General features: G+C 37.8%; 1 protein-coding gene across 1 annotated transcript in view; it reads left to right on the forward strand.

The window, feature by feature from the left end:
- SI (sucrase-isomaltase) overlaps positions 1-15,157 on the forward strand; it is a 56,189-nt gene that overhangs the window by 23,681 nt on the left and 17,351 nt on the right. The window contains exons 19-30 of the mRNA XM_061452613.1: positions 983-1,039; positions 1,351-1,475; positions 1,836-1,924; positions 5,725-5,774; positions 7,044-7,214; positions 8,101-8,250; positions 9,855-10,061; positions 10,879-11,033; positions 12,783-12,951; positions 13,737-13,833; positions 13,945-14,057; positions 14,162-14,287. Coding sequence (XP_061308597.1) covers positions 983-1,039; positions 1,351-1,475; positions 1,836-1,924; positions 5,725-5,774; positions 7,044-7,214; positions 8,101-8,250; positions 9,855-10,061; positions 10,879-11,033; positions 12,783-12,951; positions 13,737-13,833; positions 13,945-14,057; positions 14,162-14,287 — 1,509 coding nt within the window. The remainder of the gene's footprint in view (positions 1-982; positions 1,040-1,350; positions 1,476-1,835; positions 1,925-5,724; positions 5,775-7,043; positions 7,215-8,100; positions 8,251-9,854; positions 10,062-10,878; positions 11,034-12,782; positions 12,952-13,736; positions 13,834-13,944; positions 14,058-14,161; positions 14,288-15,157) is intronic.

The raw sequence follows: 15,157 nt of genomic DNA on the forward strand, positions 1-15,157 counted from the left end.
CTGCAGAAAGCTGAACCACAAAAGTAGGCTCTGATATTTCCCCAAGGATCCCAGGAAATTTGCTCTGATCCAGTTCTTTGTCTTGAGCAGACCTGTAAAGTCTTTTGGCAAAGTGATTGCGGAGGGCCTTGTTCAGTAGCATTACCACAGCTCTATCGCCAGTGCAAACATGGTTTTTGCAAAAACCTCAGTGAGAAAAGAATGGACTGATATGTACTTGCCAGCAGACAAACTGGGACTCCATTTGAGAGGAGGTTATATAGATCCTATTCAATAACTCGCTAACACAACAGTTGCAAAGTCTGCCTTTAAACTGAGTGGGTTTATGTTTTGTTTTGGTTTTTTTTCAAGAGTGGGCATGGGACTTTCAGGTTTTCAGCCTGTAGATGGATTCCCAGCAAGCTTAAGTTTTCCTCTTTCTTTTTCTTTTTTTTCCCCTCTTCATTTATGATTCCAGTTTTATCACTGCTGAAATGAAAAATCTTGCACTTTGTGCTATAAAATACAGCTCCCATTTTCTAGTCCTCGATGGAGTCAAAATCATCTGGTCTGATATTCTGATTCACCTCAACTTTGTTTTATCCCTGAATTTCCATCAGAATCAGCTTTTCTTGCTGATTTTCAGCTTGTCTGAGCTGCAAGGAAACAGATTGTGGCTTATTCTGTGGCAGAATCTTGTAACTTGTGACTGTTAATGCCAGTAACACATATGCCATGGAGAAAACCAAACCATTTATTAAATACATAAATGAAAGTAAGGATCTGAAAGATGCCAGCTCAAAAAAGGGGGAAATAAAGAAGACACAGAGATACTTGTGGGTATGATATGAGCTACTGGATCTGAAGCGTTGCGACTTTGGGTTGAAGTCATTGAGCTGCTGAATTGTAAAATGTTGATTCAGTGGCCTCCCAGCAGCTTTGCAGAAATTGTGCTTGGATTGTTCTCTTCCTTTCTGGATATCATTTCTTTTTCATCTTCCAGGGTGTGGTTTCAATTCAAGCATATATTCCTGATGCTGTGTGGTATGAGTATGATACGGTAAGTAAATGCAGAGGAAGCTGTGGGGAGATTTTGTAAATGGTGATGTGATGAAACAAGATTTTCAGCCCTGCTTTGGTGAGAGACGCCTAAAGTAAACCCTGCAGGAAGTAAATGGTGAGATAAGGGAAGAAAGGTGGTGGGTTAAGTGCATGACTCAATGCCTTTACGTGCCCATTGGCAAGTAGATATTTACATAATTTGAGCCTTTTCTAAAAGGAAGCTTTAAGATAAAACTCAGGTTGTAAGAAAAAGTTCACAGCAGAGAGTAATGGAACATACCCATTCTGTTTAAATTCCCTGTCAATAAGGGAGCAAAAATTTCAGTGAGAAAAGAATGGACTGATATGTACCTGCCAGCTGACAAAATGGGACTCCATTTGCGAGGAGGCTACGTCTACCCTACTCAACAACCAGCTAACACAACAGTTGCCAGGTATGACTTAAAACTGAGTGGGTTTATGTTTTTTCTTCAAGACTGGCCTTGGGACTTTCAGGTTACAAACCAGTAGCAGCCCTTGAAATATGGGGGTAACTGTGAGCCACACTTCCACAACTGTTCACATGACAGGCGCAGTGATTAATTCCAGGTTTATTTGCATAGCATTTTGTAAACTTGCCATGTGTTTTAATAAATTGACATAAAAATGAAAGGCAGCCAAGGGCTAATCTAAGGTAATTCTCAAAGTATTGCAGCCCTGTTGAGCGTCACTTTCTCAAAATGAACATGAAGGATGCATTCAGACTGGTTTGATATTTGTTACAGATGTAAGACAGAAAATCTCTCTTTCAACAGCCGCAAGAATCCAATGGGACTTATAATTGCTCTGGATGACAATAATGCCGCTTCTGGGAACTTGTTCTGGGATGATGGAGAATCTACAGGTGAGCAGTTAACAATTGTGAAATAAGTATTATTAGCAAAACTTTAATGCATACAAGTTTCAATCGTCCTGCTGATTTCATGGAGCAAGAATAAGGCATTGTGAATATTGAAGCCTCCTATTAATACCTGAGCATTACTTTTTCAGCACTATTAATAGTGAAGCTGTAATTGTTACTGATTTAGTTTTCACTTGTTTAGGTTTCACTATGGCCTTAAATACATAAATGTTTGCTACATTAACATGCTGACTGTTAAACCATGCGGTCAAGCCATATTCTGGCATTCATAGAGACTGGTTTCAAGGGGGACAAGAATGCAAATAATTAGTGTTTGATGCTAAGAATCGGTAGAAGATGAAAAACTAGCAGTAGTTTTTATTCACCTTCTGGAATTATTAAATTGCTTATGAAAAGAGTTGAAATTTTGTTACCTCCAAATTATGGTGCTGAAGCCAACTATTTCCAGGCCATGTGTTTTCCAAAGCATAATGGCGTATATGCATGTGAGTAAGCTTGTATGGGTTATATTTGTCATGTTACAAACCTCTCCTTTAGTAAAGAGGCCAGAGAACTTGTTTCCTCCTTGAACTCTAAATATGCAAGGCCTGTCAGCATCGCTTCTTGTGATCATAGACTCATTGAATGGTTTGGATTGGGAGGAACCTTAAGGATCTTCTAGTTCCAACCACCTTCCATGGGCAGGAAGCACTACTAGACCAGGATGACAAAATCTCAGAATCATTCCTGAAAGCCACATCCATCCTGGTCTTGAGCACTTCAGCAGCCGCAGCCTCTTGGGCCAACCCGTTACATTTTTTGCCACCCTCATAGTGAAAAATTTCTTCCTAATATTTAATCTACCCTCTTCTAGTTTAAAGCCATTGTCCTTACCAACACTGTCACCCCACAAAGAATGCCACCAAATTTGTCAAGCACAATTTTGCCATGTTGGCTGTCATCAATCACCTTATTTTCCACGTGACTGAGCATAGTTTCCAGGAGGACCTGCTCCATGATCTTGCTGGGCACCAAGGGGAGACTGAGCAGCCTGTAGTCCCCTGGGTCTTCCTTTTTCCCCTTTTTAAAAACGGGGGTTACGTTTCCTCTCTTCCAGTCAACAAGAACTTAACTGGGTCGCCACGACTGCTCAACTATGATGGATAGTGGCTTGAACACTTCATGTGCCAGTTCCCACAGGACCTGCTGATGCACTCCTCAGGTCCCGTGGTCTTGTGCACCTTCAGGTTCCTTAGATGGTTATGAACCTGATGTCATCCTACAGTGGTTGTTTCGTCATTCCTCCAGTCCCAGGCATTTTTGCCCGACTTCCATATTGTTGGTATGCATCGTTCGTTAGCTTGGAGGTGATCCTTGAATATTACCCATCTTTTCTTGGCCTCTCTTCCCTCCAGGGTTTTATGCCATGTTACTCTACCTAGTAGATCCTGGAGCAGGCTAAAGTCTGCCCTCTGGAATTCCAGGGTACTGAGCATGCTGCGCACCCTCCTCGCTGCCCTAAGGATCTTAAACTCCTCTATTTGATGTCTGTGCAGCCAAGGCTGCCCTTGAGCTTTGCATTCCCCACCCAGCCCTCCCTATTGGTGAGAACAAGGTCCGGCATTGCAGCTCTCTGCATTGGCTCCTCTATCACTAGAAGGCAGTTATCATGTTGAGCTGGTGATGACAGCACTTACCTCACCATTCATTTTTTTTTCTTTCAAGCAATTTACAACACACATTCCTTTTTCTTACTCTAAGATTAAGGTCACTGCTTAACTCAGATGAAGTTAAAATTAAAACCAAACAAACAACACAAGGCTTTAATATGAGGTTAAATTTATGCGTGGAATACATGCATGTCTAAGGAAAGCAGAGGTCATGCTCAAGCAATGGAAAAAACCTTTTTCATTCTATATCCATAGACATATACTTCATGTTAATCTTGAGATGAAGGAAATTTTGGAAAATGAAGTGTCTAAATCTAAACACTTTAGGCTGCTCTTTCAACCTTTGTCTTTTATTGCACACTTTTTAGAAAAGTCAGCGAAGAGTTCAAAGGGTTCTTCTGAAATGATTTTTTGAAGAAGCTTTACAAAATGCTTAGGCTTGTATAAAATGATTGAAGGACTTGTATTTCACAGAATTTATTGTTTTATTTACAACAAACCATAGCATTCAGAGCTAAGGATTTTGGTTTATGGTGTATGCCCGTTCATAGTGTTGCATTTCAAGTAGCCCCAATCTCCTGATTCATGCATCAATGCTGTATCCATAGAATGCCGTCAGTGGCAAAAGTGCCAGAGTTTCCTTTAGATACACTGAAAAAAACATAGTTTAAAAAATAGGAAATTGGTAACAATAAGAATGTACAGATAAAAATGAAGTTGGAGTCATACTACTATTGAGGTAAAAAAAAAGTAATGCTTATATTTTTGTTAATGCAAATAACGACACACAATATTATGTGTGTTTAATTTATAATCCTGAAAATTAGTTAGAGGTCCTGCAGGCAGTAATTCATGGAGGTATTTTACACACCAGGTGTCTACCTATGCATGACTGTTTTTTTTGAGAGAGATATTTAGGAGATATTCAGGAGATGACAGCGATTGTCCCATATGAATCAACCTCACTATTGTAAATCCACAGCAGTATCTGAATTCGTGCATTCTTACTTCAGATACAACTAACAAAAGACTAACATCTTCTACAACTAATCACCTTCTTCTAGACACTTAAGTGGTCTAGTTTCTCTGGTTTATTCTCCTCTTGCTAAAAGCTACCTTTATCCTTTGTCACAATATATTTGTTTCACTTGTGCAGGGATCAGGGGTTCAACTGAACTTCCATGAAAGCAGGCAGGTCTTGGCCTTCAAAACTGCATTCCCATTTCTTAATTGCATAGCTACCTTGTTCTCTTCAGTGTGCATTCAACCTGAGGATCTCTCATTTGTTATTTTCATTGTACCAATCATATCACCCAGAAAAATTCTCAAGCCTCTATTACTTTATTTTTAGTTTTGTGGAAGTTTGGGATGCTTTTAAGAAATAGAGCTGTGATTTGTCTGGTTATTGCTGCCATAAATATTGAACGTCTTGGGTGGCTGCTATAGGTATGGGTGACAGCTCTATGTACTCCTTTGTCAAGGCCTAAAATAACAAAGCTATTATTGTACTCACTTCTGTTAAGAAACAAAGCAATAAAACATCTTATGAGTTTCTTTCCTGACCAAAACTTACAGGTTGCACTCTCTTCAGGGAAACTGTTTACAATTTGTTTGCAATGACAGTATTTTCCGTTACATACATGGTGGAAAAAATACCAGATTGACTCAACATTTGGATTTCTTTTCCCTGGGTGTGCATTATTTCCTCTCTTATGGTTCTGTGGTAGAGATTATTGCTATTATTCTTGTCATTTTTGCATGAAAAGCACTGTTTAGGGTATTTTAAAGGATTAGCTTCAAGCCATCTACATTTAAGACAAGGTAAGAAGGTGTAACAGTAAAATAAAATAAAATTAAAAAAAAACCAGTACATTTCAGAAAAGCTGGTTTCAATGAATGTTTGGGAAATGTAGAAAATCAGACATCCTGGGAGACTGTCCTAAGGAAAAAAGTAAAGGAGACATTTCCATTTCTCAGAGAAACTTTAGTAAATATTTGAGACACTCAGCGCAGTCTCTAAATGCAGTAATGATAATAATTAGAAATCCATTGGTGTCTAGTAGTGCCACAGTTGTGGTTTTAATGCTGTTCCTTTCCACACTGCAAATGTAAACTTCTTTCTTCACTTTTTAGGTACAATTGACAGTAAAGCCTACATTTACTATGAGTTCACTGTTTCCAATGTAAGTATTTTACTTTAAAAGATCTTAGAAAATTTTTCAATGTTAGCAGCAGTACCTTCAAGGACTGTTCTATTCTCCTTCCTTGTTCTCCTGTAAGATTTACTAAGAAGCAAAATATTTGGCAAAATCAAAGAGAAGTAATGTTCAAAACACTGTCATCTTAACTGGCATTAAAATCTGCTGGTTTTAATTTTCTTAGTTAACATAAGAATCTACAGAAATTCTATTTAAGAATAATAAACTCAGCAACAACATTTATTGAATGAGAGGAATATAAAGCACCAGTGGGAGTTAAAACACAGGCCAGAAGGTGGTGAATGTGATCTTTGTTATTCTCAAAATACTGAAAAAATCTTTGAATATAGTAAAAATATAGCTGAAATTTCCAGAGAGTGAGGGAGATGTACGGCTTGTCTGCACCCACAGAATCTACTTCAAGGCTATGTTTTAGGGGTTTGTTTTTTTTTAAACTGAAATGTTCTTGGCAGGGTTCTTTTATGGCAGAGTGAAGTCCAACTAGTGTTTCTATTCAATATTTACCCTAGATACCATATGACAAGGACTCCAAGTGATACGATAGCATATTTTTAGTATAATAATAATTTCTGCTAAAGTTATTCTTTCCTTTGCCACTGTGAAACACCAGGGTGGCAACTGAGAAAGAATGCATGAGAACATGGGAGTGAAGCACATGCATTACTGTTTTTTGTTTAATCATATAATCATTAGTAGATAGGAAACCTCAGTCACTGTTGGAGTTTGAGACTCTTAAAATCATTAGTTGGCTGTAATGATGTTGAATTAAAAATTAACATAAACTTTCACATTTAGAGTAATAAGGAAGTTACACTCTGGCACATGTGCCAGCCACTGTACAGATCCATTGTTTGGACTTTTAATATAATAAGGAATGGAATTGACTTGGAACTGGAATTTTTATATCAGGGAAATTGAATATGAACCTTCACTTGTTAGAACCCCACAAGATCACAGTAGAGTAGAGGTTAACTGCCTGTAACAGACACCTGCCAGCCTTTTCTTATTTCTGAAACAAGCAAAAAAAGGAATCTGGAACACAACTATGAAGCTTTTTTATATGCATGTTGAGAAGCATTATTGTGACAATAAGCAGGGTAATAATATGTTAGGGAAAAAAACTACTGGCTTACTTAGTGCTACAACATAAGATTTTGAAAAAAAAATTGTTAAATCAGGAGTATTTTGACAGAGTTTTTTTTAATAAAAATGTACTATTTTTTTTTTTTTCAGAACGTTCTAACTATGACTGCTATAAACAGCAATTATGCTGATCCAAACAACTTGATGTTTGAAGAAATCAAAATATTGGGATCCCTTCAGGAAATAACAGCAGTTACTGTCTCTCAGAACAATGTTGGGGAAAATTCTCCACATAATATCACCTATTATCCTTCAGAAAAGGTAACACAAGAATGGGAAAACAGAAAGCAAACATCTATGAAATTACATCACTTTATATATTACAAAGGACAGCACTCAGTCATGTCATTTCAATGAAATATGACATCTATTTTGTTACAGAAAAGAAGTATAATTGCATTCAACTCAGCTGCATAGAAAGTGCTTCTACATTTTTCTCTCAGACCTTCTGTGCAACAGAAAGTTTTGTTATGCAGTTATTCATACAGCAACATTTAACATCTAAGAGAAGGAATACCTTCTATGATTTTGTGCTATATTGGAGGATGGTTACAAATACTTATGTATGTTTTAAATGAATGTTTATGCATTGATTTTTAAAACAAAATCACACTGTTTAAACCTCCTTTATCACTTCATGCAGAATTTTTCACAAAGTGAATCCAGAAAAGAGCAACCCTGTATTCATGTGCAAAGCAAGTGCTCTGGTGCTAGTGGAAAGCTTTCATGCAAGTGCTTTCCCACGATAAGGATAGCTCCAGCATTGCTTTGAATTTGCATTGTACACTCTTCTCAATTATTGCAAACACCTAAATTACCTATTATCACAGATGCTGAATGAAAATAAAACTATTTTTTCTTACTTCTTGCATTCATATTTCTAAAAAATGAAGGATATGTACCCTTACATTTATTCCGGCTTTATTCCAGGGAAGCTGTGGGGGCTCTTTTTTTTTATTATCCTTAATTTTTTAGATTTTAGCTGCAAGCAAATCAGTTGTGTGTGTTTGTATAAGTGAGACTACATCAAATATTACACGACAAGCTTTTTTGTGAATTGACATTAAGAAAATGTGCTCTCTGCTGACTGAAGGGCAAATGGATGTGATGTGGGATTTGTTAACTGTTTATTGTTTAATATTTACAGGTTGCTCATATAACAGGACTTCAGCTTGAACTAGGAAAATCTTACACAGTACAATGGAGTCAACAACTGAGTGTCAATGAAAGATTTGACTGTTATCCCAGTCCCAATCCAACACAAGAAAGATGTGAACAACTTGGCTGTGTTTGGGACGTAAGCAAAAATAATTTCTTGAAATTCATGAGACAGAAATGTTTCCAGGATGATAGCTTTCTCTTTATAATTGTTACAGTGGAAAACAAAAATAGTCCGTCAGATTTGTCAGATTTAAATAAAATGGGGGCGCGGACATCAGCTGTCCTAGCAGATGTTATTTACTTCACTAAAACTAAGGTAGTTGCCAATCATATAAGTTCTTCTGAAGTCTTTCAGAAACCAAGCTAAAATGTGGTATTTTTCGAAAGACAGAAAAAAGTTATATTAGAGTTGTGAAAAAATAGAATAGTATCCTCAGCTACCTCTTCTGTTTCACTGGCACTGTGGCCTGCATGTTGTATCGCCTTTGTTGCATCTTCATAGTCACTCAAGCATACTTTAAGTCAAACTGATTACTCTGGATCTCAGTTTGGGAGAAAATCCTTAAATCAATAAAAAAATTTGACTCTTATGTGAGCTTAATTGCGTATTCCCGTGTTGAGGAGCTATTTTGAAATCATAATCTCTGACATGCAGTTCTTTAACACAGAGCTTCATTCATTAATATCCCATGGGATATTAATTATCCCATTATTATATGGGAGCTGTGTGCCCTGTTAGGGTTAAACTTTAAAGGGTCCCTCCAACTAAATTACTCCATGATCCTCTAAATCTAAATTTTACAGCCTGAACATACATCCTAACCATGAAGACCAAAATTTTCTGCTAACTACTCTTGAACCAGCAACAGCTGAAGTGGCTGTTGGACTCTCCTGGTTTTGTTGCACTATTAGGAATATTTTTTTAAATTTTGGACATTTGGAAATGACTGTTCTTGTGAAATCAAACTCTGGTCCTGTTATGAACTGAGTATGTTTTGAATGCTTGCTCAGGTTGAAAGGTGCTTTCATTTTGGTGAAAGCAGATGAATAAATATTCATTAACAAAATGCACAAAGCAGACATAGTTTCATGTGAACAACTAGGCAGGATTGATGGCAAATATCCAGAAGTGGAAAGCTAATGCATTAACATTCACTAGCTCATCTGACCTCAGAATACTTAGTTTGAGTGTTTATGTTCAACTGTAGCAGGAAACTGAAAGTAATTTTGATCTTGCTGTCAGGAGATCTTTGCTAAATAGGATGCAATTCTCAGTAGATATTTTAAGGGGAATTTGTGTGAATAAACCCAATGGAAAGGTTTCATCTGAATATCCAATGGGTTTTGGGCACACCCCCTTGATGGCAGACAGTGACCAGAGAGCAGTGTGATTAAAAGGGAGGAAGCTTTAGGAATTCTAAGAGGCCACAACTAAGCTATGTTGTGGGATTGAGCTGAAGATCACAGATACAGGGAAGTTAAATTCACCTTCCTAGTGCAAGCATTCAGTTTCTTGACTCAACTATTTGTGCAGCCTTCACTGGATTGTTTGCTTATATCTGATTTAGTGTAGAGATAAATGGGTTCTGTTCACTAGTTGAGTAAGTTTTTTCCACAAATTTTACATTTGATAGATATCTGATAAAAATTGAAACTTTGGATTCCATGCTAATAGCTAATAAAAAAATACAGCAGGTCAGTGTAGCTCACTAACCTGTAACTTATTTCCATTTGTATCAGGAGACATCAGGCCCAGGTATTCCATCCTGCTATTACAGCTCTGACAATGCTTATTCTGTAGACCAAGTAGAATACACCTCATCAGGTTTGGCAGCCAACCTCATCTTAAACAGTGCCAACACCAAAGCTAACGAGGATTACACTACCCCAATCAGTACACTACGCTTGGAGGTGAAATATCATCTTAACCACATGCTGCAATTTAAGGTAATGTCATTCCAGAATTTCTAAGGGTATGCAATGTCCTGTTGTTAAAAACAGCCTTATTTATAGAAATTATAAGGGCTTTTTCTAGTCAGTTTTATATTACACAGAATGTAGCACCCTTGCCTAGATATGTTTCTCCTTCTAATCAACTGTTACTGCTCTTAGCTTGCATATTTTTTGTCCTAGAATTTTGTACTCAGTTTTCCAATGAAATTATATGAATCAAAAGTATAATGTCAATGTATATCTAAAATGTCAACCACAAACTCCAGAACTGAAGGCCTTTTATTAATATACAGGTAAATTTATCTATAAACATTGTCATTTTCACAGTTGATTTTCAAGTTAATCATTTTACTTCTATTCTAAAATTTTTAATGCACTATTTTTCAGAATATAATTTATTACAGTGAGTGTAATAACACTGAAATAATTGTGAAGCCTTAAAGCAGTCAGGCATAAAAAAACTCCCGTCAGCTTTCAGAATACAGGAAACTTTAAAAAGTATCTCTCAAAGTTGTCTAAAAGATGAATCAGAAAGATATTCACTCTACATACATATATATTTAAAATACAGGTGTATATTTTAAGTTAACATAAAAAATGGATAATCCATTCCTGATCCAAAATAGATCCTTTAGGTTCATTTCTTTTTCCCCAAACAAACTACTGTGAATGAACTGGTTAAAGAATACATACTGAAAGAAAACACTCATCTCAGGGTTTTCAACAATTTTCTATCAGATCAGATTTCTATTAGTATAGATAAGATTTCAAACAACTCATTCACTGAAATGAATTGACTTTTACTTTATAGATCTATGATTATCAAAATGCACGATATGAGGTTCCAGTACCACTAAATCTCCCAAGCTCCCCAACAAGCACAGATGAGGAACGACTCTATGAAGTATCAGTTCAGAAAAAACCGTTTGGTATACAAGTTCGTCGCAGAAGCACAGGGAGAATCATGTAAGCCACAGTAATTTTATTTTATTTCAGCTGGTTTAGTTAGCTCTTTCCAAGCCAGACTATTTCCTAGTGTACTGTATTCTAAACACCTTAAGACTTGTTCTTGTACTCTTCCCATGAAATGGTTCTGTCTGCCAAATGCCAGATGCTGCTTCAGTGGAGGTTGTTTCACCATTGCATTGTATGAGAACACTGACTAGAATCATAGAATAGAATCATAGAATAGATAGAGTTGGAAAGGACCTTACGATCATCTAGTTCCAACTCCCCTGCTGTGAGCAGGGACACCTCACATTAAACCATGCCGCCCAAGGCTCTGTCCAACCTGGCTTTGAACACTTGCGATGGATGGAGCATTCACAACCTCCCTGGGCAACCCATTCCAGTGCCTCACTACCCTAACAGTAAAGAATTTCTTCTTTATATCCAATCTAAATGTCCCCTGTTTAAATTTTAACCTGTTGCCCCTTGTCCTGTCACTACAGTCCCTTATGAAGAGTCCATCCCCAGCATCCCTATAGCCCCCCTTCAGATACTGGAAGGCTGCTTTGAGGTCTCCAAGCAGCCTTCTCTTTTCCAGGCTGAACAGCCCCAGCTTTCTCAGCCTGTCTTCATACGGGATGTGCTCCAGTCCTCTGATCATCCTTGTGGCCCTCCTCTGGACTTGTTCCAACAGTTCCATGTCCTTTTTTTTATGTTGAGGACACCAGAACTGTACACAATACTCCAGGTGAGGTCTCACAAGAGCAGAGTAGAGGGGCAGGATCACCTCCTTTGACCTGCTGGTCACACTCCTTTTGATGCAGCCCAGGATACCGTTGGCTTTCTGGGCTGCAAGTGCACACTGCTGGCTCATGTTCATTTTCTCATCGACCAACACCCCCAAGTCCTTCTCTGCAGAGCTCTTTTCTTTGCCCAACCTGCAGCTGTGCCTGGGATTACTCTGACCCAGGACTAGGGAGAGTTTGGAGAAAGTGCCCTAAGCAATATCCTGTTTTTTTCTCACAATTATCTGAGGTTTCTCCCTGGTCACTTCTTAGTCTGACACTTGCTAAAAATCCTTTACAACATGATGAAGTATGGAATACAGACAACTCCAAAGTCCATTTCTTCTGCAGTTCCCATTTGTCCAAGAGGCACAACAATTTTCTACACTTCCTAAATATTTCCTCGGGTGACCACACCACTGATCATTAAGGACTGATCGTTTGGTTTTGAGGAATGGTTACAAAAAAGAAAATAAAAATTGTAGTGTGTTAACTAACTTGCAGATGGATTTTGGTAATATGACAGCCAATAAGTCTGATAGGAGCTTCATTGTTTTCCTTGATTAAGATGAATTTGGAGCTAAAAAACAGAACAATGATGTTAGCAGTTGTATGTGTTATGGTTTTTAGAAAAAAAAAATAAAAAAATCTTATGTAATTTTTTAAAAGTACCCAAAACTTCATTGCAAGCTGAGTTCCTTGATGCAACTTGGTGTGCATGATGCCTGTGTATAATATTTATGTCTGTGAGAGACATGGAGGACTTTGTGTTTCTAAACTGTGTATCAAATTCTTAGACATCCCCATTTCATATGCTTGAAGTTTTCTCCATAGCCATAACAGATTTATTCCACCTTTACGGAAGAAAGAGATTTTTCAGAGAAAAAAAGTAGCCTCAAAAAAGTAACCCAAAAGAAGTGTCAGCTAAACACAGCCCTGAAAACACTGTATTCTTGCTTTTATTTTCTTCTTTCCGTTTTAGCTGGGATTCACAGCTGCCCACCTTCACATTCAGTGACATGTTCATTCAGATTTCTACTCGTTTACCATCCCAATATATATATGGACTTGGAGAAAATGAGCACACAACGTTTCGACGTAACACAAGCTGGCACTCCTGGGGAATGTTCACAAGGGATCAGCCTCCTACTGTAAGTGGATGCAAATGTGGCTTTTGGACCAACGATCCTAATGTGTGGAAGTATCCAGCAGTACTTTAAAGTCCAGTGAATGCCTGCTGGTACTGGACACACATATTTGCTTTGATTATATTTATCATGGCTTATAATTTGGATGGTGTCTCAATTGCAATGGTCTTCTCTAAACATATTCTTTGTGACCAGTGTGTGGAGTCAGATGTCAGAAGACAGCAAATGGCTTAGAAATAATAGCACATTCTTCCTTTTTTATTCTTCTCGGCTAATTATTCTGAAAGGTAGAAATGAGTCAGGAGAACTCCTACTACTTTGGGATTAATTTAGTGTTTACACAGGTAAATCAGAAATCTTGTGTCTATGTGTATACCTGCGTTATTTCCTATGAGGGCATAATGTTTGCAGTTTTGAGGGAATGACCAATGAAACAGCTGAATTTCCAGTTCAGATTTGAATATATTTTTAAGTAAATGAAAGTGAACAGAATGTCACCAGCATCTGCTCCTGGGGAAGGACTTTCTCATTAGCAAGTGTTAAAGGCAGTAATATCTTTGCTTTCCTTTCTGCCTGGTCAGTCTGAAGACAACTGACACAAATTGTGAAGTTGAAAGTGATGTTCTGTAGGTATGCTTTGTAGGTGTGTAGGGTTTAAGTATATAACTCTGGAGTTTACTTGTATGTTTGGCAGTCATGTCTCATCTTTTATTAAATTTATTAATAAATGTAAGTTAGTGAATGCTTGTGATATTTCCCTGTCAATATGTATTTTATGTCGTTTGCAGTACGAGTTGAATTCTTATGGTCATCATCCATTTTACATGGCTCTTGAAGAAGATAACAATGCCCATGGAGTTCTATTTCTTAACAGCAATGCAATGGGTAAGAAAAACTTAGATTTATTTTCTCAGTGTGTTTTATTTTTATGATCACTGTTTTGCAACAGTGGCAAGTCCAGGCACCATTTTCTCCTTTCAATTTCTCCATTTCCAGATGTGACATTACAGCCAACACCTGCCCTGACATACCGCACCATAGGAGGAATCCTTGACTTCTACATGGTTTTGGGCCCAACTCCGGAACTTGTTGTACAGGAGTACACTGCAGTAGGATTTTTACTCTGTTACAAACTAGTGTTTGTTTAATTGGTTGGTTTGGTTTGTTCTACTCATCTCATGTATTCACCACAAATATTCTTTCTTATTTTTAGCTGATTGGACGACCAGTCATGCCACCCTACTGGTCTTTGGGATTCCAGTTGTGCCGCTATGGATACGTGAATGACTCAGAAATTGCCCAGGTGGTGGAGGAAATGAAGGCAGCTAGGATTCCTCATGTAAGCGGTAGCAGTTAACATCTGAACTCATGCCAGAACTTTTGTCTTCTTAGTATTAATAAAGACCATTTAAAAGCACAAAATCAAAGCCCCCCCCCCCCCCCCCCCCATGGTAGAGTAGAGCAGACTATTTTTATGCCAGAGCTGAACACAGAATCACAGAATAGTTTGGGTTGGAAGGGACCTTCAATGGTCATCCAGTCAAACCCCTGGCAACGGTCAGGGACATCTTCATCTAGATCAGGTTTTCCAGAACCACATGCAGTGTGGGCTTGAATGTCTCCAGGGATGGCACATCTACCACCTCACTGGGCAACCTGTGCCAGCGTTTTACCACCCTCATTGTAAAGAATTTTTCCCTCACATCAAGCCTAAATATCCCTTTTTTAGTTTAAAATTATTGCCCTCATACATCTCTGTAAACTCTAAACCATGTTAAATGTAGGCCATAGGCTGCTGTAATTTCTTTATCATTTGTACCAAAGCAGCACCCAGACGCCTTAGTCAGTAATGGGCCCTAGCCCTGCTGCTTATGAAACAGCAATGGTCAACAAGTGAAACAAGAAAGAAAAGAAATGAATCAGCATCATTTCAGTATTATGGTTCTATGATTTTATAGTATATTGCTCTGTGTCTTATCAGCTATGATTTGGCACAGATTGTTGCTGGGAAAGTTGGAATAGCACCTATACCTAACAAAATTATACTGTAAATTGAATATGACTCTTCGTTTTAAATGTTCTAAACATCACACTTTCAATACAGAGCAGCTGTTGCAACCATTTCCTTACAGATATGGTAGCATATGTACAGTTTGTGTACATACCTGTATGTACAAATCTAGGATGTTTTTGTCTGTCATGTGTTAAT

This window comes from Pezoporus flaviventris, unplaced genomic scaffold (assembly GCF_033815535.1).
Source record: "Pezoporus flaviventris isolate CSIRO_AGI_PZ_B2104156 unplaced genomic scaffold, CSIRO_AGI_Pfla_v1 ptg000013l, whole genome shotgun sequence".
NCBI lineage: Eukaryota > Metazoa > Chordata > Aves > Psittaciformes > Psittacidae > Pezoporus > Pezoporus flaviventris.